Below are 27861 nucleotides of genomic sequence, written 5' to 3'. Positions count from 1 at the left end.
AACTTAAATAGCTGACGATTAAATTTAGATCGTAAGACGCGTACTGTTTGTGTGCATCAGAACGTGCATCGCGAATATCGGAGTAGTTCGAGATAAATCGGTGACGATATGCGCGCTGTGATTGGCCGACAATTGAAAACGGGCCAATAAGCGCACGTTTCGCGCCGAAAAGATACGATTACACAGACCGGTGTGAGCATGCGCGCTCTTTGATTATTCTCGCCATGATTCGGCGCGAGCTTTCAGTCACGCGCAACGCTTCGTAGGGGAATTGTATGAAGGACTCGTTTCGTGACCATCGTGAAAAAAGGAAACTATTTCAAGTTAAATTTGGTATAGCGTGTTGGCTAAAAGGCAACAAGTGTAACGTTCACTGATCGTGCATGAAACGGTTGTGCGCGTGTAGACCCAACTATGTCTTTCTACTTTCGCGACCGGCCGAAATTCGGCGACAGACTACGTGGTAAATCCGGCGACGAACTTCTGCAAGAGATTAAACAACAGTTCGACGAAGACAGCAAGTCTTTCTTCGAGCCTACAAATAGATCGCAACGGGATCCCTTTGAACGACATTCCACTTTCTCAAGGGTGAGTTTGTCTCTTCTTTACGTAAATCTCCGTTTAAAGTCAAATCGTGCAAATCAGTGGAACATAATATTTATTATTAAAATTAAGTTTCTGGAATAATGCTTTTTATGTAAAGCATATTTTTATGTTTAAGCGTAAGTGTTGTTTTCTCATCACGGTTTTAAGAGTTAATTGTACCTTATTTGTTAACCTTCAGATTTTCATATTTCAGTGTCAAATTATGATAGAACATCGTTAATTTTTGTTTCTGTTGGTACAAAAATTTATTTTCAAGTTCATGTAAAATGTATTTATTATAAATTACGATATTTTGTTCATTTTATTTAATAATTTAAATAGTAATTTTCTCTATTAGTTTGGTTTAAATAGTTTAATTCAACATAATGATAATATAAGTAACAACATGGTAGAATTGCAATATCAATACTCTATCAGTTTAAGTTTGAAATGCGTCCAGCAATACTCACCAATAGCACTAGATTTCAAATGCAACTAAAAATTTTAATATTAAAAAAATATTACTAAATACTATATGGATCTATACATATAATGATGTAAACTCAAAACATCAAAACTCAAAACAGAATATCAAAAGGTTAACGGGTAATTTTTCGTCGAACTACTTTTTAAATTATTATATCTTTATACCCTCATTAGAGTCACTTTGGAATGTCGAAAAAATGTGTTCCTTCTTGCATGATTTGAATGTGTTGTACGAAAATTCTTTATTTATAGAGTGGCCCAATTTCTACATCGTTTCACCAGCATGTATTTAGTTTTCTCTGCTTGTCGGTTATTCTTGTCACAATGCCGATATTTTCAGAAGGCAAAAAGTGAAAAAACTGTCGTGCTTATTGGTGATCGGTAGTTTTCAAGTACCCTGATGTATAAAGATTCGAAAAAATATAAATGTGTGGTAGGTTCATAAGTGCAATATTTTTCATATAGGGTGATGTTTTTTGCATTGAATATAGTATTGTCGAAATCGTGTTGTTACGAATTAATTACGACAAATATTTTAGTTTTAACACAAGAACTACTAACACTTAATATGTATGCACTTAAATGTATTATGCTTAAATGTATTAGTTTATAGTTAATGACGAAACCAAATAGGTGTGTGTTTCTATTACAATAAAAGTAAATATAGACATCATCAAATATACTTGCTAAAACAAAAAATCTGATACCAGTTATTTTAACTAATTTGATAGTTATATATATATATATATATATATATATATATATATATATATTATTTTATTCTTCTATGTTATGTGAACGTTGCAAAAATTTGGTATTCATTATGCCGAATCACCTGTTCCGCGTTGTCAACGAGCCAATTGTCATAGTTCATGGCGGTCGCGTGACCGTTACAGCTGTATCGGGTACCGTGAAAATTTTTCAATTATTTTATCGCGATCGTTTTAACGCACTACGTATTATGTGTTCCATACAATAATTGTTTAATTATCATTAAAAAGAATAACGAAAAATTTTCAATACGTTGGATACAGTATCCCTTGTAATATTACTCAATTCGAACTGTGACCTTAGACTCATGTAAACAAGACAATTTAACGATCAAATATTTCGGTAATCTTGTGATAATCGAGATTGTGCCAATGAATACCACAATAAAATATCTACCTGTATTATTTTTTTTATCGACGAACTTTAGAGTATTGTTGTGAAAATAAACTAGTATTTCGATATGTATAGAAGGGAAATATAATAATATGATAACTTCCTAATATAATGATAAGATAGTTTTAAAGTTAAGATTACTTTACCTCAGTGTCATTTTGTATGCATACATAAAGTATGTATATATAGAGATTAAAAATGCACTAATCGGTTCCTATAGACAGTAAGTAGACTTATCTACCGTCGATATCGATCTATCTATGCGAATGTAAAGAGAGCCTTAAGAAACAAGTAGCTTAGTATCAGCCGTCATCTGCTTTTTATTTCAAATTCAACAAATTTATGAAGAGCTTTTTTTTGAAAATGGGATTTTTTTCATTCCATTGAAAAAGTCTAAGTAAAATAATTGCAAATATAAAATTGCTTTAACATATAATCTTATAGCTCTGAGCTAAATGTTTGAAAGTTACCTAAGAAACTTTTTTTTTAGCATTTTCTATATAGATTAAATATGCGGGTATCATGTCCAAAAAGGTAGTATGCTATTGCAGGGTGAATATGGAATTAAAATTGTTCATATAGTAAAAGGAAAACGATTGATGATTCAAACGGAGGCCATGGGTTTCCCTCCTTTTTCGTATGTCCTCGTTTCGCTCAACTTCGATCGCCATCTTGGTGCATAATGAACGAAACAAAATCGATTAATCTAAACGTTTTCTGGAGGGGAAAAAACGTTCAAATGACCGTCGATTCATGAGAATGGCGGAAATTGCTGTTTCTGGTCGTCATAAAAGGGTCTTTATCCAATTCTGAAATACATTAACGATATAATGATAATTTTCTTCCAAAAAAACACAATGTCTTTTCCCTAGTTATATTTATACCTTCTTTGTTACGATAATAGCCCGTAATAGAAGCGTCTTTATGGAATTTCTGATTTTATATACAAAAATATAGAAGCATAAGATTTTCAAGAAATGTGATATATAATTCTTGTTATTAAAAATATAATTTTGGTATTTTGCTTATCGATACGACAATATCTTTATATTCGTGGAAAAATTTAATTGCACCTATATCGTACTTTTATCGGAAAACAATAAAGATTCGCACCAGATACATGCGGTAAACAATTGCTGGTTTTAATCTATTCGCGAGTTCTCAAACGGAATTGTACAAGATATTTGAGAATAAAATATTTTTAAAAATCTAAGAAATTTTTTAAGAAAGGGGCAATAAATTGGATGAGACATCGTTTATATAGAACTGGTTAGAAATATAAAGATTCTCAGATTTTTTGATACTATGAATAGTATGAGGCACTATAATTTCAGCCCATTAAGAACCAATTATAATAGTTATACATTATCAGGAAACATAAAAAATGTAACTTACATGTTGTTTTCTTAAAATACCAAAAATATATTAAAATAATAAATACTTTGCAGAAGCCCACTATATAAATCAAAGATACACAAAAGCTTTTTATAATTTCAGAAGAAATTAGTTTAACATACTGTCACAAATACTTCAATGTTATCAAATTTCATCAAATTATAATATCAAGCTGAAAGAAGAAATACTACTCGAAAAATATTAATCAACTCTTTGGAATTTCACAACTATGTTATTAAGAAACCGAATTGAATACGTAGTTTATCATATTGATAAATTCAGTTTCACCAAATTTCATCAAACTGTAGAATCAAGATGAAAGAAGAAATACCATCGAAAGAATATTAAGCTGATCTTTGCAATTTTCTTTGCTTAACTTCAATATCAACAGAATTGAGCAATGTAAATCGACCGGAATGAATTACAAATGAAATGTTGTTAATGTGTTAATACAAAACCAGTAGCTTGGCAAGTGTGCAACAAAGGAACTCACAGAGTGTATTATCTATAAAAGACCTACTCGAGCTTACTCGTGTCCCTGTAGAGGGTTCTGTTCTATTCATTGAAGTCTATAAAGCTAGTGGGCTATTAAAACCACCCCAATTGCATTAAACGTCCCTTCTGAGAGAAAGAGGGTGACGACGTACCGGTACACGAGTACGAAATGAGATCAATATGGTATACGTGCGGTAAGTTTCGCAATCCTACCATCGAGAGCAGTCGCTCTACATCGGGCTGATATCATTGGCTTTTCAGAAGTGCAGACAGATTCCGGCAAAGGACCCAGAAATAACGTGTTTGTTGCCAAACGCCGGCCGGGGAGATGACTTACCACTTATTCGCCTCACCATAGACCCTTCTCTGTTTTCAACAATAAAACGTTTCATTGATCAATCGATAAGATCGTTCTGACGGAGGGTGCGTTCCTTTTAAAGTAATGATACGAAGCCAGAATGCATTGCTTCGTTGCGATCTTCTTTGGATAGAAGAATATTAGTCAGGGTGGACTTTCTTGATTTTCGAACTTCTTCAATAGGTTGATAGCTTAGCAGACTTGGAATTATTTGGAAAGTATATTATTTTTTAAAGATAGAGGATTGAGTTAAAAATATCTTTTTTCTTTTTTAGAATTAGAAGATAAGTCAGGGTTAGTGGAATTAATGCGAGATATTCAATTTTATTTATGGGGAATTTCAAGGAAAATTTTACAGGAGAAATGTATAAAGTATCCAAACTCATTATAAGATTTGTGAAGAATGGATGAAACAATTTTCTGCTTTTACACTTCTTTAGTTATGTGTATAAAAATATGGTACCCAAAATTTCGCAGAAAGGGGGAAATTCAAAGAAGAAACGAGGACAAAAGAGAAGAAAGATAATTTCGTAATTACTACCATAAAAGTATATTTAATACTAACAACACAAAGAAACAAGATGGAAGAAAGGGTAAATGTCTTAGCCGCGTGATCAAGATGGTATCTTCCAGTAAATCTAAAAAATTCTGCAAATGTAAAATTTCTGATGATTTGCAAGAAATTTAACGTGTGCGTGGAAAATGTCACGGATCAAATGGACAGATTATTCTGGATCGAACGGTTCTTGGTTTGGAATGGCGAGAGGGAATCAATGGCAGCTATTTTCAGAGGCTCTGGCGTCGGCGACGACTTCGTCGTCGAGAACGTTCCTAGGTCTTCGAACATGCCGATGGTGTTTGAAAATTGAGAACATTGCTTCATGATATGCATCTCTTACGAGAAAAAAAGCAACATTACTTCATAGTTGTCAAAATCCTTTTTATACCGACTTTGGGAAAAAAGGAAGAGTATCTCAATTCAATGAGAATATATTTTTTTATTCTTAAAAGAATAATTCCATCTAACTTGAGTCACAGATTTTATCTTTATTTTCTTTTTTTTTACTTCTTTTTTATATCACTTTTTATTTTCAGAAATATCTTTCTCATACGAGAAAGAGCCAGCAAATGCTGATCAAAAGTATTTTTACATGTATTTAACATATACATTTTCTTCTTTATATCAGTCTGTATTCTTAAAAGAACATTTCCTCTAACTTGGACAAAAAATACTGTTGTTTCATAATATTTTTTAAAGAAACGACAAAGTATTCTGTTTTATAATTTTGCCGATATTGATCCATCTTCAGAAAAGATATACAAATTTTTTTATGAAGTTCTTTTCTAGAGATGAAGTCTTGAAAGTGCGATAGAAATGATCATTTCTGGTATAGAACGTAGTCATCCGTCTGGACCCCTGCATCAATATTTACTCTGGCAAGATTGCTGCCGTCACTGGCCGATTTTCTTTCATTTTTTTGCGGTTCCCATTCACTTCTCCGTCCTGGATATCGACGTGGAAAATGTTATGGAGACAGAAATGCTTGGAGAGGGTAAAAGTATATCAAGGGAATATTTTATTGATTCTGGCTAGAACTTAGATCTACTACTAGATATGTCTCTTCATACCAGAAAAATTCTAAAAAGTATAGATAATAAAGAATTACCAGTCCTGAAATAGAAGTAACATCTATAAACAACCGCTACATCAACTCTCTTAAGATAACTAGAAGAAAGATAAGACAAACAAGTATTTAAATTCGTAAAGGAACAGAATAATATAATATGACACACCATTCTCTCCTTAAAGATCTAAGAAAATGCGATCAATTAAATATTAAAAATTTCTAATTTTATATTTTGAAAAAGGAAGAGGAAAATGGAAGAAGTGGAGAATGTAGTACTCCATCATAATAATCCAGAATTAAATGATACTATTCCTATAATTTTGTAATAGTGGAGCTTCCCTATGACTTGTAATACTGCATGATGTTTCGTGGTAATGCATCAATGGTGACTCGTCTCCGATTGAACCAGGCAAAGTTTGGTGCTAACTGCAAGATAAGACACCTCGTTACACCCACTGCAATTTTCATGCGATGACTCACGAAGTCATTGGGATTCATCGTGCGTGGAAAGGGACGTCTTGAAAAGTGCTCTCTTTCTCCGTTCTAAGAACCACGTCGCGGACCCTTGATTATCCCTCCTACTTTTCTTGGTGAACGTCATTCATGAAGCGGCATTCCTATCCGCTTTATGGCCAGTTCTGCGAATCGTTCGAAGGGAAAGGGTCATATCGTGTCTTCCTGCCGCGAATTTTGAGAATTGACATATTATTTAACCCTCTATAATCGTGGAATTTCCTTTATTCATAAGAAAAGTATTTGGTATCATAATGTTGATATTTAAAAGATTTATTGATAGCAATTATCAATTTTTGAATTTAAAATTGAATTAAAAAATAGTCAGAAGGAAGAAGTTACAATATTTTTTCTTATAAGTAGAGAAATTCTAGTTATAAAAAATCAAGACAATTAAAATTAAGACATTATGCAAAGTAAAAACTCTGAATCCTATTCTCAATACGTAGATAATTATTAATAATAGAATAGAATGAAATGGACTTTCTAAGGAAATAAATAAACCTACCAAACCTCTTAAACATGTTATAACAACATAAAATTTCACAAATTCTTCTCAAAATTCAAAACTCTACAGTTTTTGCGTTATATTTAGTATATAATATGTATAGGAACTATATTTTTATATTATTTCATATGTTTCAAGAATAATACAAGATATATTTTGAATTTTGAAATAATCCCCGAGAATATGGTTCTTAAACAAATAACGAATTTATAGAACATTCTTAATTATACAAAGTACATTCTTGAAGATATCTTCTCATTGTAAACACAAAGAAAGAAGTAATAAAAGTAAAGACATGATTGTAGTAAGTTGTGTGTCTTATCTCGAAGATCATTTCTGTTCGTATACATTGAGTATGACAATGCTGCTATAATATTACTGCACGATCAAATTCTTTACACGCTTCCTAAGAGGTATGTCTAATGTTTTTTCAAAGATCTTCGAAAATTACATAGTCCTTGTGCATGAAGATTGGTATCATGGTGTCCTCGACCTTCGATGCTTTTAGCGGGCTTTTAGCTTTTATCGCCACGCCCTATATCAATTACAATTGGTTGAAGTATTTCAAACGTACAATATTGATCCTCATCTATTAACAAACCTTTAGTACCTTTCATACCAATGTCCAAAAGTTTTACATTGTTTACTATTTCATATAAGGCATATACAGCATTTGAGAAAAAGAAACACCTGATTATTAATACATAGTAATTAATAACTAAAACATTACGTATTCAATATCATCATATAATATATATTATTTTGTATACATTAAATATAATGCTACGATATTTAAATATATTGTACAGTATACAATATCTACTTAATATAATAACTAAATTAATAATTAAATTCGCGAGAACTCCACTATGATTTATAGAACAACGGAGAAATATATCTAAAATGTTTCTGTTGCTAGTCTAGTTCGTAAAAATTTCCGATCCTCTAATTTCAAAATATTTCACCGAGACTATTATGATTGTGAGGTAAAATAGTGATTCAAAATTATCTAATGGCGGCTTACATCAATTTTAAAATCTCAAAGATCGGAGTAAAAAATAAGAGAACGTGGCGTTGACCGACGTGTTGAGACTAGTATACTCGTTGTATCAATGGAGCATTACAAGCGTATGCGTTCGACCTGTAGTAGGAATCTCCACTTTTCCTTTCACTCTTTGATCGTTCGATACACGTGCACATCATGCTTTGTTGCGTGTGAAACACGACGCAGTTCCGTGTGAAAGTGTACACACTGATCATTCTTATTTTCACTTCTCATAGTAATAATTTAATACAAGAATGTATAACAGATCGTAATCGTATTCAAATCAAATTCGTAGATCAGTGATTTTAGATTATGCTATCAAATTTATATTTAATAAATTATATGTATAAGTATCATGATAAAACCTTAGATTTAATGGATGAAATAAATTTTTATATAGGTTCCATTTCTTCAGTTATGTTAATAACAATATGAAATTGCATAAAAATTCGCAGTAAGAATTTTAGAAGTAAGTATGTAGTATGTGTTTACACGCGGACCTAATGCGTGCAAGAATGCATGCATGTATAGCATAGTATATGTAGTAGAGATATGCTGATATCCGTAAGCCCGTAAGGAAATCAGTCTTTACTTCTCTACACTCTACAGTCATCTCTATGACGTCACGAAACTTCAGTCTGCTAAGGAATGGCGATCGAGCACTTCCTCAAGCTTCATAGTTTCCTGGCCGCGCCATCGATCACCGTAGATCATCGATCATCATTATCGATGATCGTGCGAGTGATCGAAACGCGTGAACAAGATCGAGAAACAAAATCGAAGACGAGACTGCAATAAGTTCTCATATCGAATAACGTGATCCACGATTTGTTCGATCGATTTTGAATATTAACGATTATACTTACTTTTAAGTCTCCGTGAGAGACGTTTGATCTAGTTCGAGTTTTGTAAAGAGATGAAAAGATAGAATTGTTGCCTGGATAATATTTCATTAATACATACATATTTGTCACGTGACAATTTACAAATTACAAATTGCAATTTACGTCTTTTTCTTCAAAAACTACAAAATCGTTTATATCATAAGAAAGGTGTAATTTATATTTTGCAACTTAGTTATTGAACCGTTAGATGGCAACACTCTTCACAAAAATTATTAAGATATATGTATACCATTTCTGTTTTGACTGTGTATCAATTTCATAGATGAAAGTATTTTTTGAATATAACATAAATAATATATTGTATGAATAAAAATTTCAGATAAAAATATTTTAATATTCATTGTTGTACGAAGTGTGAATATACTAATTTGTAATTTGCGATCGTAACGGGAACACGACAAGTAATAAAACATTTTTCCGAACTCCTGTTATGGTATTCACCTTTGCTAATGATTTATGATATTTGTATCATCATAAAAAACATTTAAATTGAGCTATTAGATATATAATTTTATTTACCTCTTCTGACTTGACTCGTACAGAATATATAAGGATGATCTTCTCTTTTAAACATCGTGTCATCGTTTTAATGAATCGAAGCAAATTTCATTCCCTTCCATTGCCATGATTCTGACATGCAGCTTTGAACTATTGATATTCAAAGAAAGTCCAAGTTTCATTACGTTCAGTTACATTAAATTATCAAATTTAAAAGAATATGAAAATTATTCTCATTGATCTTATCGTTAGATTATTCAATGTCCATCCCTGTTAAAAGTCTGCTCCTAACCTTAAAACTAGTCTCTTATTAGACATCAATCTTTTCAATTATTCTGCGTGATGAGTGAAACCAGAAGTTTTACGGTTTGTTTCACATATTACACAAGACGTGTATATAGGTTTATTCGTGGATTATTCTCGCCATAAAAGAAATTCCGTCTCGTTACGTCCAATATCATTATCATTATAAATTAAAAGATTGAATGAGAGATTTGTAATCCTAATTGGTCGGTAATTATTGTACTTATTATATTCATAACAAATTTATGCATCATTTTCATAAAATTATACTAATATTTATCATGTGATACATATCCATAATTAGATTGAGGATTGTTATGTAATTTTGTAAAATTTAAAGGCACAAAGATGCACACAATGTAGGTATATACATACTAACATGATGACATACCAAAATATATGAAGTATTCAAAGTAAAACATCTGTTAATAGAGAATGAAACAAATCTCTATTTGTTTTATTTCTTTAGTTGTATTCATAAAATTTTGGATCTGCATAAATATCCGCAGTCTGTACATATATATATATATATATATATATATATATATATATATATATATATATAACAAACCGCTATTTTCTACCCCTATTGTAAAACTTCATTTTCATAATTTAAGCATTAAGAGGTTAAAACCGAAACGTTTTCGAAAGGTAGAAATACCAATGGCATTTATGTATATCACACTTCTGCAATCTTATAAGAATCCTTGAATGGTGATTCGAAACGAATAATTCGAAACATCTGAAAGTCGGAGATGAAGATCGTGCTTGATAATAAGTTGTACATGGAAACATAAAGTGTTCGAAAACCATGGCTACCACACGTACAATTTATTCTTGCCATTGTCTCACGCGTGCAAGATCACCGAAGTGCAATATTCGCGTATAGAATTCTACAGAATCCGCAGATGGCAGTTCGCTAATGTATTGCCAAGCAATCGATTACATAATCTCTATCTTGTAGATTGTAGGGGAACACGAAGTGAGTCATCTGTCGAGCGAATTACCGTTGTGTACTCATGCATGTGCAAATCGACATGTTCGTCGAAGTGTACGATTCGATCTGTGTTTCCTGCTTATTGTCAAGCGCGGTATAAACATTCGACACTATTGAAAGTTTCAATCCGATTCTACTGCGTTTCGAAAATATTCCACAGGAAGCTGATTCCACGATTTCCACAACGCATAGACAAAATTGCACCTTGGTGATCGTAAAGGAATTATAATTTGATATTTCGCGACGCTGTACCACGTGCTCGCTCACGCTGTTATTAAATGTACATTGAGCGCGAGTAATAAACTATTTTTGATACTTTTTTGTTGATATTTTAAGCCGCATTTAATTTGTCAAGATGAAATTTAATTTATATTGTTTTTTTAAATTAAAGATATCCAAATGGATTGCATAACTTTATTATTTTGATAAAAAGATAGTATTTTTCGTAAAAATAATTATATTCGTAGCAAAAGTAATTCACTATATTATTATAAATAATTATTCTAAGAATAATGCTCTTTCGAAAATCAAGATAGAGAATTTACATTTCTTACATCATTACGTCAATCTTTTTCTTTGCTTTTTATGATTGTAGCATTGACGCGTTACCATTAAATATTATAAATTACATGCTAACATTATTATAAATGTTGCTTAATCTAGTGAACGCTTTTTTTTCGCTAGTAGACATGAAAATAAGTAGAAATATATTTTCGTGAAACGTTTCCAGGTAATGTTAAGATATTGTTTATTACGGTCTTAAATAAATATCAATTACAAAATATCTTAAATGAATATACATTACAAAACATTAATTTTTAGATAAGAAAAATTATATAAAGTTACTTAATGAATTATGGAAGTTTCCGAAGGGTAATTGAAAATCGCGCATTAGATTATGAAATCTTATTCCTACTTTGCTTGGCCTTTATCCAATAAAGCATCATTTCAAAGGTTTCTATATACCATTAATTACATCTCAATGGCATAACCGGCTGTATAGACATACTCTATGTACTATTATGTCACTTGCAGTCGCCTTTAAATATAGTGTTCTCACGGCTAAAGTCATAGTATTAATTATTCTATCGTCATCCTTGGATATTTAAAAAAATAAATCATCAAATTGTATCATATTGATCAACACTATGCAAAACAGTTAAACATGTAGCTTTAAATAGAATTCTTCTGAATTATTTACTGGCACATTAGACACATTAGAATATTATAATATCAATTTAATGTAAATATTATTTTGAATTCTTCCATATAGAACGATTATCCTCAAAAAAAAAAAGATAAGTGTATATATTTAATTATTGTTGAAATTTAAACAAATCTATAATTACATAACTCAAATAGAATTCATTTATTTCACTAATACTACTATATTATTGCAAATATAGATAAGATGAAATTTTATCATTAGGTGATGATAAAGTTAGGTCACGACGAGCAAGGTCTCGGTTTGTTGTTGCGTCACGATGCAATATCTTGATTATAAAGCATCTATATTACATGATACCTGGCCACACGACCTGCACACGTATTTTCACGTCCAGCAGAAGAGGTTTGGATCGGGGCCAAATACTGCGATCGTATGACTAATTTTCAATGGCTGACTTTTAGTACTTCAGCGGTATAATACATCTGAAATCGTAAAGCCAAGTTGACATATAATCAGTTGATATTACGTGATAAAACATCCCCTCGAACGCTTATGCAACAAACACAATGTATAGAATTTTCATTAATTACGAAATAATTATTGGATCGAGGTGAGTGTTGAATTTTCATTGGAATTTTTCGGCGAAATTTCTCCATCGGTCATGGAGAGTTCTTTAGTTACCATTTAAAATTGTTAGTGGGTCTTAACGTTACATATAGTGTCAGAAGAATCTTATCAGAATTACAGTAACGATCCTATTTAAAACTCGATAAGTTCTAAAAATATATCTCGTTAATACATATGGGTTTTATTTATGAACTGCCCAATTTAGTTCTTATTGGGAACAATATGTAGTCTATATATATTTTACTCTGAAACAGTGCCTTTGAATCAGACACGGTCTATTTATACTTACATCGAGTGATTCATGGTTAATATTACATTAAAAAAAAATATGTCGAATTTTGAGGATAATAGCAAGATCGAAAATTCTACTCGATTAATGATGATCTATTTATATAGTGCGATTATTGGTTGCGAGGAAGGAAAACGAGTTGATCAACTTTTCGGATGGGAATACAAACATGTGAAGGGAATTCATGCTTACTATAAAAGGATATAGGTAAACAAGTCCAGAGTACAGCCTTGCTCGGTAGGTTGATTGTAAAACGAAAAATGGAAAAACTTGACAATACCGACCCACAATTGGCACAGACGATAAATCATGCTGAAAGAATATTTCAAACCGATTTTTACGTGAAAAAAATAAATATTTTCGAAATCATAAATATCCTAACACTCTACGTAATTTAAAAACTCTGTTTATTTATTAGAAATTTAAAAAATCCACAAAACAAGAAAAACTTACTAGATTATATATGAACATAAAATAATACGAATTTTATGATGTTTCCAATATACATATTTTTTAACAAAACGTACTTTTTATTTTAGACGATCAGTGATAAGGTCGATCTCAACTTCAATCAACTTTATTTATGAATGTCTGAAGAAAGTACAGTAAGAACGTTCTCTGTCATTCTTCGCTTTGAATGTCGCGTGCCGTTTAAGTGCGCGAAAATCAAATGATTTCTCGAAAGAGCCAGAGAGGAACGTTCTAGTAGCGTCTGGTGTGTTCGTTCGATTACTTCCGTGAGGGTTCGGCTGCGCTCGGTGGCAGTCACGTGGCTCTTGATACAGCCCACACAACAAATATATTTAAGTTGCTCCGGGAGCGCGCTGACAGTTTCGCTATTGACCTAAAACGAGTGTGTTCTGTAACGCGTGTATCTTGAGGATTTTCTCAAGAGAACATTTCCTTCTTCTAATGCAGAATCTTTTATTTGCAAGTGAGTGATATAAGTGTAAAATAGACGGAGTAACGTCGATAGTGGTCCAATTACATAATCTGAAAGCAAAAGGAAGAGAAGACAGAAAACTAGAGTGCTACCTAGAGAAGATCGAAGGGAGAGGCTAAAGACAACTGTCGCACGTAATTGACTCGGGTAACTTTGCAAGATCTTTAAGCAAAAAGAGAAAGAAAACGAAAGTGTGTTTTTTCCAAACGTTTATTTTTTCGTTTCGCCTTTTTTGTTAACACGCCGTCGCTGTTGTTTAGTGAGCTTCTTGGCTGATCTTTTGAAAACGTATAAACAAATATATACATAAAAAAAAAACTTAACCTGCAGAGCGAGCTCTTAACGGTAAAAGAGGCACGAACTTAACCTCTTAGTGTGTGAGACAAAAAATACCAGCATATTAAAAAAAAATCGCATCTCCTGAGAAAAAAGAAGGAAAAAAGGAACACCACGTATTCGAAATCAGGCACGGATCAAAGGGTCCAAAAAATGGACTCGCCTGTCATCGTGGACAAAGCATCCGAATTCGGAGAACCGATTGATTTGGATCGTCCGTTTCCCGTAAGTGGTGCCATCTTTTTTTTTTTCCATTCCCATCGTATATTCCGCAGTACATAATACATATGTATTTGTTACAACCGGAACGAATATACGATTTTTTAACGTGTTACAGTTAAGAGTAATGGACGGTATACGTTATTTTTATCCGTCGGTATTTCGATGTCTCGATATTACACTATAACTCGTTCGTTACTCGAACGTACACTTAAGTATCAGACAAGAATAATATAAAGAAGTTGTGTTAATCGGCTTATGACGTTGCTCCAAGTCTGTATGTCGAATCATGCGATCTAAACGTTGATATAGTCGACTCGTGACGTTTATGCCAAGACTTTTCCAGATCGTTCTAAAGTAGTATTGCGCACCTTTTGATTTGTTTTATTTCCTTCTACATGTATAGGTTATCATCGATTTTTCGATATAATTTGCATATTTGAATTATTATATGATTCGTCTCTATTTAATATAATGAACCTTTATTTATTTTTTTTTTTTTTTTTTTTTTTTTTTACGTTTTATTGTTTTACTATCTGTATTATTTTTTTTTGTATTGATGAGTTTGTTGAACGGATAGTATAATCGATGTTACCCTATCCCATGGGAAATTTGGGTGTTGTCTAGTTGATAGGGAACGTGAGGAAGGTATACGCACGCCTATCGATGTTCTCGATTCTTGCGTTTAACGTCGGTTTCGACCTTCTCTCTTGCGTTCTGCGGGATCGCGTGGAAGTTAGAAATAGAATTCGCGAGGAATGACGTAGGTTTCACCGTCTCGAAAACGTCGACTTGTCGACCCGTGGATTTCACACTTTCTCCGGACGAACAGAATGGATGAACAAATTCCTCGCTAACTTGATGTTACTATAATACAATTTATGTACTCACGTTACTGATTTCAATCAAAATGAAATTTAGGATTCTTAAAATTACAACACTTCTTTGTTCGATTATTTAGGAGTTTCCCAAATTGACAGGAAATGCAATTTTGGAACTATTTCGTAAGTGCTATGATAGTTTTATAATGACTATTTACAATTCACATATATAGGGATATATAGGTATAAATATCCATTTGAAAAACTCGGCTGGAAACTTGATATGAAAAAATATTGATTTACCTTATAAAATCAGTATAATTCAATCATGTACAGTCAAGTACAAAATATAATATAAACATTTCCATTGACTAGCTACATATAATGATATATTCCAGGTACGCCTATACATTTTTTATAGTTTACTTACTAAAATGAAATATAGGTTTTTTGACACCTTGATTGGAATTTCCATAGGCTCTCTATAGAATCTTAATGTTATGTAACATGAAGTCTTCTTATGACTTTATTACACTGACTTATTAGTATATTATTTTTCCATAGCTTCTAATTATTTGACTATTAGTTTGTAATACTTTTGCTATAGTTTTATCATATACATGTATTTCGTCATTTCTCTTTTACTATCAGTTTGCTATAAGAACCATTACTCGTTTTCTATGAATTTACCGTAAATTGAAGTCTATACTTCTACTTTAAGTCTCCAGATAAATTTTTCATCATCAAGATCTTGCAGAAAAATCATCTCACAGATCATTTTATTATATTATCATTTTCATGGTATTCCAACCGGAAGTTATCAGTGCAATGGCACTCGTACAAATATTCAATTTGACTGGCGTCTTCTTGTCTGATCAAGCCCCAAGCCGGTCCTGAATCTTTCTAACGTATTCTCCTAGAACAAGGTCCATTCCTCCAAAACATAAGCGTGTTGACGCTAATAATAAACTAACGGAGACGTTTCTCCTCCGTAGCTCTGTCTGTGACCAAAAGGAATCAGATAGAGAAGGAAAGAAGCAAGAAGAAAAAAAGACGAAAAACGTAACATAATCGCGGTCCATTCGCTGACTACGCGCTTTATTTCCTCTCGTTTATGTCCGACCAGTCGGCCGTATTAGGCTTGCCTGAATATCTTGCGGCCATAAATGGTCTTTTCTCTTGAAATTCAACTCTGATCATCGATAACGTTCATTGTTCTCCAAAGAATTTTCTCAATCGAAATAATAGCACAAAGATTAATTGTTTCAGTTTATTACACTATTGTTTGGAGTATACTGCCGATGATACTGGATGGATCTTTGAGGTTAGAATCGAAGCGAATATTGCTTAGGAAGATTAGGAATCTTGATCTGTAAGATCTCGTGCAGTAAAAGTTCAGTTCATATATTAACAGGTATAATAAAAGGAGAAATAACGATTATTTGGATAGCTGCATGTTGTGCTTTTTGTAACTGTAGTTTAATCATAGATTGCGGTATAAGTATTTAGTATTTTAATACTCATAGTTTGATTTCTGATCTTTGAAAAGAACAAATCTACCTTTCTGTATTCTTATAACGTTTATTTATATATTTACGAACAATAATTTTTTTTTTGTAATAAGACCTAAAAGTAATCCTAACCTAATGCTAACTACAGATTAAAGAACAGAAATGAAGGAATTTTCTTAAGAATTTCCTATTTCTATATGAAGAGTGAAATGCGTTTTATTTTTCTTCTTTATTTTTCATATTTTATTTTTCTACATATCTATCGTTTGTATCGCTATTTTTATGTTGTAATAATTCTGCTAATTTTAAATACCTTATATATGTAGGTTATTACAAAATAACCCACAGTAACTATTAAAACGAAAGCAAAGTTGTAATCAGTCATTTATAATGTTTATATTTGTCCACATTGGTCAACTACACGAGAGAGCTTCGCTATATCGTTTCCACCATTAATTATACCACGTCTAATCGAGCTAATTGAAAGGAAATTGTCTTCTCAATATCATTTACGGCTTCTCGAAAAGACGATAACAGAGTATTTTTACCTGTGATCTAACCGGCTGCCCCTTTTCACGTAAAAAAGAAACCGGTTTCGATAAACATTATTTTTAATACTATCGATGATGATGCCTTGACATATGTCGCGTAGGCGTTATCCATCCATTGGAGAACGGAAGTGAAACCAGATTGGTATTCCTTCTCTTTCACTCATCCATCATGCGACATATTTCCGGTATTTCATAAAAATCTTCGCAGTATAAGATTTCTAGGATCTTTTACATTACAAATTTTAATAATTTCTATTTCTCGAGAAGAAATAGTGTAAATCTTTTTCATATTCTGTCATTGTATTTTTAAGTTTTAATAATTTTGTATTGTTAATGATCTTAGAAACTTATTCCTTCAATTGAGCTTTTGTCTTTTACTGTTGCTGTCATCTTGGTACTTTTCAGAAACTAAACATTTTTGCTGCGAATATTCATGACTTCTATAATTAGATTTTTCCAAAATTCTAACACTCTTGTTCATTCTTTTTCAGTGCCTTTCCAGATTCGAGAATGCTTTTAATTTGTTTATTCCAAAATCATAAAATTTTAATAGTGAATGTTACCCAGACTTTCAAAATTTCCTCATTCTCTCCAAAGGAGAACATAATACAATTTAATTATTTTTTCTTACTAATACAAACTGAAAATAAAAATATTTAGAAGATAGAATAATTCATCTTGCATTTTCTTCTATTTTCACTTTTTAATTATAAATCATACGAAAATAACTATTCTTTTGATTATTATTTCTGTATTACTTCTCTCGAAGAATATTTCTATGTTAATTAAAAGCAAATGAACTGTATATTCTGAAGAATACCATGAGGAAATCAGGAAATAACTATAAATCGTCGTCTGTCGTGGGCTTGATTCAAAGAACCGTGACACAGTTCTTCGTTTATATCGAGCCGGCGCTGACATTCACCCAGTTTGCCGTTTTATGGATAACCATAGCGGCGTGAACTTTTCATTACTTTTGATTCCCTTGTGTTCCTACATATGCGTTTTGTTCATACAAAATGTGTGTAAAATTACCATTCTAGCATACTACAATAGAAAATACATTGTTTCTTAATAATTTAAAATTGTTTATAACAATATAAGAATTTTTCTTCTTAATTATAGTTAACCTCAAAAATGTATCAGAAGTTATTTTATTTATTTTATAATTATTTATTATATTATGTAATAATTATTACTATAACATATATAATAATGACAATAATTATATTTATATAATATTGTAAATATAAGAATATAAATATAATTATATTATTTATGATATTTGTTATTTTAAAACTATTAAAATGTAAATTGTAAAATAAATATAGTGGATAGATCATTAATTTAATTAAAAATGTTATATTGACTTGATTTAATAGATTTTTCGTTATAATTTAAGTTATTGTTAGTCAGTTACATGTAATTTACACTTACAGTGCATGAACACATACATATACACAAGGAAAACACAACAATGAAATCATGAAAAGTCGCATAAAAGGCAAGGAACGCGCGGAATGCAGCACATGGATGAATATTCAATGCGGAGTAGTTCAGTCACAGTTCCTGGAACTGCATCTCATAATAATTAACAAGTTTCATAATTTTCAGATCGGAAGTGTTGCATGCATTACATTAGTACCTTCTTTAATGATTTTTAAACATTAAAATTCTTTTCGAATACATTCTAACCCACTACAATAATAATATACTATTAAAATGCAATAACAAAGGAAAGAAAAATTTAAGAATACATATGAAATATAGAGAGTTAGGTACGAATATCCTAGAAATGAAAGACAATTACAAGATTATAATTTGTTAAAATAGTTTAGTATTATTGTTATTATTATATATTACTTCATATTATTAAGCTTGCTAATGTTAAAAACATTGCTCGAAAATTAACTTTCCTTAATGTAACTGGAACGGTGATTAGTATAATGGTTCTGCTTAGGAAATTTTATTTAAGACAAAATAAATTTTCAAAGAACTATTAATAGCCATTAATGACAGAGTTAATTGCGGTCTAATCTAATTTAGCAACTATACGCACAATGATGTATTGAAGATAAAAATAAAGAAACACGAAGAAAAAAGATGATAGCTGATTCAGATGTAGCAATTCTAAATATAATGAATTAGACAATAGTCTAGTTCTTTAATTAAATATTTCGTGTCTTCGCACTTCTAATGTTTACGCTGCGCGCGCATCTCCTATACGATGTGAGAATTCTCGAAAAATTCACAGATTCAAACGGTTTTATGGAGCTTAATGAATTTTTTAAAGATATAAATTACTATAAATTTGAAAATTGAAAATTTCTCTTTACAACGAAGTTGTAAAAGTGTATGTACAACCCTTTGTCACTATTTTATTGCCCTTATACGTATAGCTAGATCTGTCTATCTTTTTTTGAATTCTGTGTTTCTAATAACAATTACACTCAATCACACACAATAGACGGAGAAAATCTGCGTATAAAGGTTAATTTATGGATTTTGCTGGTCAGAAAATATCTAAAAGTTATTTTTATTCGGTTCTCCTTTTTTATTTAATTTATAATATTTAATATATAGGAATTAGAGTACAGTAGATAATGAAGAAAAGAAGCAACCAATAGAAGCGAAAGAAAAGTTTAAATAGACCTAACATTTAACGGGTGTGCATGATTCATAAGCGGAATCAAGTGGTGCACCTTTAAAAGGCATCGACATACGAATGGAAGACTTTCTATATATTTTAGTCAAAGATATGCAAAGAATACTGGAAATTAATATATGAACTCGGGAAAGAGAAATGTAAGCTTAGGTCCTATGACTTGAATTGCATATAAATTCACAAGAATAAAAAAGCTTTTTGTAGTATTTTCTAGGTATTGTTAGAACCGAATAAAATGATACATATTAAAAGACTGCTGTTTATTAAAAAATGAATTGGTTAATATTTCGGAGCACCATTTTTCCATATTAAAAAAGTCACTCAAACAAAACAAAGATTCACTCAGACTCTAAGGAAGTAGTTTTTGTAGGATGAATTGCTCGCCTGCAGGTGGCCAATCATTGCACTTTTAAAGCTTTTCGTCTAAAAAAACAAGGCGATATTAGATATATGTTTATTAAACAAAAATATTAAACAGCACTATCTGCTTCTGCTTTTGATTGATCTATATTTGTGAAACATTACTTTTTACCATTAAATTTTACTTTTTACTAGCAAATAATTGCTAAAGTAGTAATGTTAGCTTTTAGTTGTGAAATTTGTATATAATGCCTACAATAGTTGTGAGTAATTTTATATTTGAAATAAAAAGTATCAAACAAAAAGATAGAAATATAAAGTCAAACAAATAATAGAAAATATTATATATTAATAATTTTTTATAATTTTCTATGATTCTTATATATTTGCGTTTAGACGTAAGTATATACTTTCTTAAAGGAAGAAAAGGAAATTTTAAACCATCATTCCTATCTGCTAAGGAAGTCACGGTTTCCTTTGATCGAATTATTTTCTGTGGGTGAAACTACGAAATACAGTGCAGCAGCCACGTATGTATATACATACGTATATAGTTATTCAATGACGTAAAGGTCGCAATACACGTCGTCACGAGTGGAACACCCACGCGAAATCACGCATTTCTCGAAATGACGTCAATTATCATACTACTAATCCCCAAGTCGTAACGTTAATGGTTACTCTTCCGATATCGTAAAAAACCAATCTTCTAAGTATTTTTCTAATATTCACGTATGTAAAATATTGTAAATGTATACAACATTCTAATCTCTTTGTGCATGGCTTTTAATTTTAATAATACATCATTACGTGATCTTGTAACTTTATTGAAATTATAAATCTTTTTAGAAGTTTGATATAGATTTATCAAAGCGTTGCACTTTACGCTTCGTTTTTCTTTTAATACCATTTATTCGAATGTCTACCTCCTATTTGTTATATTTCTTATATTGTGTTCGGTATCAGGCTTTCTGTGACTTACAGAGAAAGAACTTGCTTTAACTCGCAAAGAAATGTAGAAACACGGCTTATTTCACAGCTTAAGCGACAGAACTTAAGTAAATAAACTTTAACTTACATCGTTATATTAGTCGATAGAGACGTCTTCTGAGGTCTTTTAAAATTTTAAAGAAAAAATTAAAAAAGAATATTCTAATAACCATAGAAAAATGAAAACATTTCACGAATATTTAAGAACAAAATTTGAACTTTGAATATCGAAATAGTAAGAATTCATTAAGAGCCAATGTTGCATTACTTTAACATTTCGTTCATGATTATATCACTTTTGATAATATTTCTTTTTTCATCAAGATCCTGCTATTTTATGAAGTTTGAGAATTACAAGTATTTATTATTCTAATACCTTAAACTACTCCGAATATTTCTAATTCCTTTTAGCTTGATAAAAAAATATTTGCTTATTACTTAATATTTGCTCGTCATTTTTCCTTTGATTTTTAATGGATCAATACATAATTAAATAAATTAAAATAAAATTCCGTACACCACATATACAGACCTCAGAAGTCGCACTTTAGACTTACTAAAGAAAACAGAAAAAAAGAACACAAATTCCTTACTTCGACTTCTATTACCTGTTACCAGGGGTTCCCATTCGACGACGACAATTTCGGACGACGCAGTGATATTCGTGCGCATCTGGACGATCTAGCAGCCCGCCACCCAGAATTCGCCGACCATCTGTTAGGCCCACCTTGGGGTGATATCCCCTTCCACGGCTCTTTCCGTAACCGAAATCGCGACTCTGGAAACAGAGATCGTAATAATCATCAACAAGGTTACTCTGACGAGGACGCACGAAGCCAAGCAAGCGGAAGTAGCGCTGCCAGCGGAATCAGTGCCTCCAGTTCGCACGGTGAAGCGGACATTAACCAGAATCAACAAAATAAATCCTCCAATTTCGAAGAATCTCATAGGAAAAGTCAAATTCCGCAATACGGATTACGTAATACTGTGGATATAGGTCAGCACCATCACAACATGGAAAATCTTGACAGAGGAAATCGTGGACAGCGTTCAATGTCCGCTCCTCCAGAGAATAGACAGTCTTCTAATCAACAACAACCTCAACAGCAAGAGCAACAGCCACAGCAGCAACCACAGGGTCAGAGATACGTTTCTAGGATAGATATAACGCCACAGCATAACCAGCCTCAGCAACAGAAATCACAGCAGCAACAATCGCAGCCACAACCACAAACTCAGCAACAACAGCAGAAACCTCAGCAGCAAAGTAACGTTAGGCATATTCCAATTTTTGTTGAAGGTAGAGACGAGCCTGTGCTACCAAGAAGTTTCGACGATCCGTCTTCTTTCAGAAGAGCACCTTCTCCTTTCAGAAGAGAACCTTCCCCTCCACAGTTTCATGCACCACCACACTTTCAAAGAACATTTGGTCAGCACTTTGGTGGAAGACCCCATCAACGGCCTCCACACTTCCAGGAATCTTTCTATCAGCCACCAAGCGGCTTTGAGCATCCTTCCAGGAGACAACAGCAGACACACACTTTCCAGCAGCCTAGACAGCCTCAGCAGCAACAGTATTGCGAAAGACAGCCTCAACAACAATATTATACTGAGAGACAACCACAGCAGCAGCATTATGAGCAATCCAAGCAACAGAAATCTCAACAGCAGTCTCCACCTCAACAGCAACAGCAACCTCAGCAACAGGAACCACCAAAACCTACCGTTCCAAAGGATCCTCTAGAAAAAGTAGCTCTTGTACAGAAAGAAGTAGACTCTCTGGCTGAACAAGTTAAACAGTATAGTGGTAACTCGAGGACAGATAAAGAATATATTTATCTAGATGAAATGCTTACTAGGGAACTGATTAAATTGGACGATATAGAGACAGAAGGTAGAGACAATGTTCGACAGGCGCGCAAGAACGCAATAAAGACTATACAGGAAACGATTAGTTTACTGGAGTCGAAAGCGCCGCTTCCATCGCAACACGTATTGTCAGAGGAACAGGAGAAACAAGAAGTTTCTAATGTAACCGAAGAGGCTGAACAGACTGGAACACTGGACATGCATCATAAAGGAGAGGATCAGTCTCAGAATAAGGAAGCAATCCCACTGCCTCCTGCACCATCATCTCCAACGAAGAAATCTGAAAAAGCTACCGAACCTTCTACAGAAAAAATAGAGAACTCTGATACTTATCACGCTACGAGTCAACAACAGGATGCTCGGCAGGTTTCTAGCGAGCCTATTGAAACGTCTCCAGCGAAGAAGCCGGAAATGACGTCCATGGAAGTTCAGCAGATTCCAGACGAAGCTGTTGTAACTGAACAGAAGGAAGTAGAAAACGTTCCCGGAGAAAAGGAACAGGAAAACACTACTGAAGTAAAGGAAACAGATATTTCTGCTGAAAAGACCACTGAGAACATTCCCTCTGAGGGGAATAAGGAAGTAAATCCTCTAGAAGAAAAAAAAATAGAGAATGTTTCTGAGGATAAGAAAGTAGAAAACACTTCCAAGGAAAAGAAAACTGAGAAAACTGATAAAACTGATAGTAAACCGCCTGGCCAAGAACAACAGCAGAAAACTGAGGAGAAAATGGAGATAGAGAGTAGTGAGGTAAAGCAGTCTCCCAGGTCAAAAAAAGGAAGGAAGACAAAGAAACAGGCTGCTCCAGTGTCTGATAAACCTATACCATTGCCAGCTCCGGAAAACACTGAGGCTAGTGCAAATTAGAATAGCTGGCAGGAAGAAACATAAAGTGTCACGATTCTAATTGGACCAAAGGACGCATTGAGCAAGTTATTCTGTTGGTTGTCGCCAGAGCAGAATATCATTATTTTGGAAAACAAGCGAAGAGAAGCCTTTTGATGGTCGTTATTTCTTCTCTGTTTTGCGATCATTCTTGGTGCCAGATCGATAGGGACGTCGTGGATCGACGTGAAAATCGCACAATCGTCAGCATGGAAACCACGCCGGCCGGAAACGTTCTTTTGTTCTGTTTCGTTGCTCCTTCGTTCAAGTGGTTGCAGTCAGGTTCAAACAGGAGAAGAGTATACCAATATGTTCAGACAACCTTATAACATATAGAATCGTACAACGAATATCCAGCACAAAAAGGCTGTCACGCTGTTGCGTTGCATTTGGACGAAACTGTCCCTCCTGATTTCTACTCTTCACCCGTGCTTATTTCATGGGAAGTCATATGGGAAAGAACATAGAATACTCAAGGAATTGTATTACACGTTTGATAATGTTCAGTGCAAAGTTTGATTGCACTCGAAGAAACTGAAATATCGGTCTCCTTTTAGGAACAATTCTTTTCTCTGTTTTTATTATTACTATTTCTTCATTTTTAAATTAGTCACGTTATTTATTAGATATATTTTTTCTTTTATTGATACGTTGATTGACTAGTTAATTGGTTAGATAATGACTGAGTAAAAGCAAAGGAATGAAAAAGCATTTTTTAGGAACCGATATTTAGTGTTCTATATATTATCGAGACTGGCATGTAGTCAGTATTGATAATAAGATTAGTGGGAGAAATTTGACACGATTATGAAAATGTTTAAACGTGTTGTATAATGAAAATGATAACGATTATCCACAAGGAAACGCGTTGAGGATGTCGGAGTCGAACGTTCAAGAATGGAACGCGTCCGTTTCTTACTATTAGTATTACAGCGCACGGCCTGAAGCATGATAAAACTAACTTTATTATAATTATTATTATTATTATTATTATTATTATTATTTCTATTTATAATTTATTGTGCGTCTGCTGAACGATTCGAGCACGATTTTCGTGCCCCTAATATAATAGGTTATTAAAAGAGGATGGTTCAGAATTTATAGATTCTTAATAACGAAGAGAATGAACAAAAAAAAATTATACAGCTTCACATAGTTGTGATTTCTTAAATATCTCTGTAAGCTTTTTCCTTTATATACTAAGGAGGAAGAACACCAGTTTAATATGAAATGTAGAAGTGATTGACTAATTTTATAGTATTTATAAGATAACAAAATTATTTTTACTATGCAACATTTTCACTCCAAGCACATATAATTCATAACATAGTTATCTATGTTGTATAAAAATCGAATTACATACAGTTTAGCCTGAAACAATCATTTTCTAAGTAAATCAATTAAGTTCTTTTTTACTTGATTTACTGTGTAGTATAAAATCTGTGAATTTCTGAGCCACTTTACTTCAATCCCATGTGCAAATCTGTTGTCACGAAACCATTGTGTGTGATATACGAACCATGTATGTACATATTAAGATCGTATGTGTTCGTTTTATGAAAAATGATGTATCCCGTTCACAGTTACCTTAAATCATTGTTCGATTTTTAACAATATTAAGAAATTTGATTCTTATCTCTTGAAAAAAAAAAAATTGTCGATAATAATAATGTATAAAATGCATTATTCTATGGTTCCTTGTTCAAGGTGATACTCATCATTATTCTTCCTTTTTTGTTTCTTCTCATTTTTTTCTCCTTTTTTTTTTTTTTTGTTTCTGTATGATATTTACGTACATATGTATCTGTAGAAATCACTTGCTCTCAAGCAGAAATTTTGTATTTTTTTCTGACGTGTGAGAAGTGCGCACACGCGTGTGTGATCTATGGTGTGTGATGTGTGGTGCGTGTGTGGTAAGAAAGAATAAATGTATTATACAAAAGAAAGATATGTGAGAAGGAGTGGATGAATAAATGATCTAACTATCAGTAGAACATCAGTATAAGTGCGGCGAAAATGTAACTATTTTATGAACAAACGCATTCGATTGAAAATACAATCTGCTCGTTTGAATCTTATATTGATCCTAACCTAATCAGATCATATTAAATCATATTAAAAAGTCCCTGTCTCCTGTGTTGATAACCAAGTTCCTCTGCGTCCATGAATTACGTCATTTGTGTAGTCCATTTTTTAAAAGTGGTATAAGTCTAATTTTGACTTATAAATTATACCATAAGCTTCATGATAGACTGATGTGTTCTCCTGTTATATTTTAATGGTACATAGTTAGAGACATATTAGTATTTCCAAAAATTATTAAAGATATATTGCTTAAAAAAAAATTGCATAAATGGTTTTAGATTTAATGTATGCATGTATAATAGATTATTACAAGCAATTACAAGTAAAAAATACTTAGTACTTAATACTTACTATCTACAGTAGTACTTACTATAAGTAAGAATATCATTGATAACATTAACTTTTGTATTGCAAATGCAATTTTTATAGCTTTGCTTTTAGAAATATTTAAATATGTATTATGTATCTCAATACAAGAAAAGATGGACTTTTACCATTAAAAAAAGAAAGAAAAACCAGTTTTTCTATAAAAGTTTGTATAAAATAATTTTAGAAAATTTGTTATAGTTACAATACGAATAAATCATTTAGTTATCAAATAAAATATTTAATATTATAATAATTAAATACAAACGAAATAATAGAATTAATGAGAAAAATTAGAAATATAATGAACAAAAACTAAAATGTAAATGTAGGTTGACAATATTGATTTGTAAAATAATTTTGCTAAAAGTTTTGCAAGAGAACTGGTAAATATCGAATTCGGAACAGAGTTTGGCTTGTGCTCAGTGTAATAAACCGAAGCAAAAATGTCACTACGTAAAAGATCATTCTCGAAAAATTTTGGGAATACTTAAAATGCTTTTAATCCTATTTTCGTTACTATATGGGGGCAAAGATAAAATGTTCACTTGGACTACCAAATCGACGACAAAGAAATTCTAAATTGAAGAATCCGTATTGTCTCTTACATAAAAAGAAGTCATTTACTATCTGTATATGTACATATTCACAAAACTCATATAAAAATTTTTGTGTCTGAAAAATGTGAATATATATGCTCAACCTAAACAAAGGTAAAAAATTATTTAAAATGAGATATTTTTTTCGAAGAACGCAGCTCTTGTAGCGAAAGTTCTGGGTACCAACGACCTGCTAACAACAACATCCGCTACATGTATACGCTTTTTCATTGCCAAATTTCTGAGAATTGTTTGAAGTTGTAAAATTTCCTTAAAATATTGCAACCATAAGCAAAATATTAGCCGCAAGCTAAAAAGGGAAATTGTTCAGGAAAAATTGGTACATAATACTTTTTATAGTTGAAAGAATCATAAAAGAAATAATAAGGGAAGTTATAAAAAATGAGACAGCTTTTTTTACGACTCAGGAAATTTAAAATTATAGGTTAGGTTATTTTTCATTTGTTAAGAAATGGCGCAGATGGATTTTCAAATTTGTCGCTTTATTAAATCCATGTTTAAGTATGACGTGAATACAAAATAACGATCACTTTAATGATTTCCTCTTATTTTTATTAAAATTCTTCAGTACACTTAAAAAGATAATATAAAATAATATATAGAAAGACTCGGTATATACTTTAAATCATTTTTTATTTTTAATAGAATGAAGTATTCAATACTATAGAAAAAGAGC

The 27861-nt window shown here is 32.0% G+C and overlaps 1 protein-coding gene and 1 long non-coding RNA gene across 4 annotated transcripts; one reads left to right on the top strand and one right to left on the bottom strand.

Annotated features, from left to right (window-relative positions):
- Positions 1 to 246: 246 nt before the first annotated feature.
- On the top strand, positions 247 to 26192 carry stv (BAG domain-containing protein starvin). 3 transcript variants are annotated; one of them, XR_011175073.1, is made up of 4 exons: positions 12558 to 12658; positions 13072 to 14468; positions 16553 to 16697; positions 21979 to 22104. XR_011175073.1 is itself a non-coding variant. In XM_069127493.1 (2 exons), exons 1-2 carry the CDS (start codon positions 415 to 417, stop codon positions 24094 to 24096), a joined length of 2292 nt encoding a protein of 763 aa, XP_068983594.1. In that variant the 5' UTR covers positions 247 to 414; the 3' UTR covers positions 24097 to 26192. The 3 variants fall into 3 exon arrangements, 2 of the variants coding, with proteins under 2 accessions (XP_068983594.1, XP_068983595.1); XM_069127493.1 differs by lacking the exons at positions 12558 to 12658; positions 13072 to 14468; positions 16553 to 16697 and adding an exon at positions 247 to 588 and having other exon boundaries at positions 21979 to 26192; XM_069127494.1 differs by lacking the exons at positions 12558 to 12658; positions 16553 to 16697 and having other exon boundaries at positions 13797 to 14468; positions 21979 to 26192.
- On the bottom strand, positions 12412 to 13538 carry LOC138187054 (uncharacterized). Its single transcript, XR_011175077.1, has 3 exons — positions 13418 to 13538; positions 13157 to 13276; positions 12412 to 12530 (listed from the first exon to the last, which is right to left on the bottom strand). It is a non-coding gene; the product is annotated as an uncharacterized LOC138187054 (long non-coding RNA).
- Positions 26193 to 27861: the final 1669 nt, after the last annotated feature.

The sequence above is a fragment of the Bombus flavifrons genome, chromosome 14 (assembly GCF_040668555.2).
Source record: "Bombus flavifrons isolate JBK064 chromosome 14, iyBomFlav1_principal, whole genome shotgun sequence".
Classification (NCBI taxonomy): Eukaryota; Metazoa; Arthropoda; class Insecta; order Hymenoptera; family Apidae; genus Bombus; species Bombus flavifrons.
Note: the sequence above shows the minus strand (reverse complement) of the source record. Positions and strands in the feature narration are given on the sequence as shown.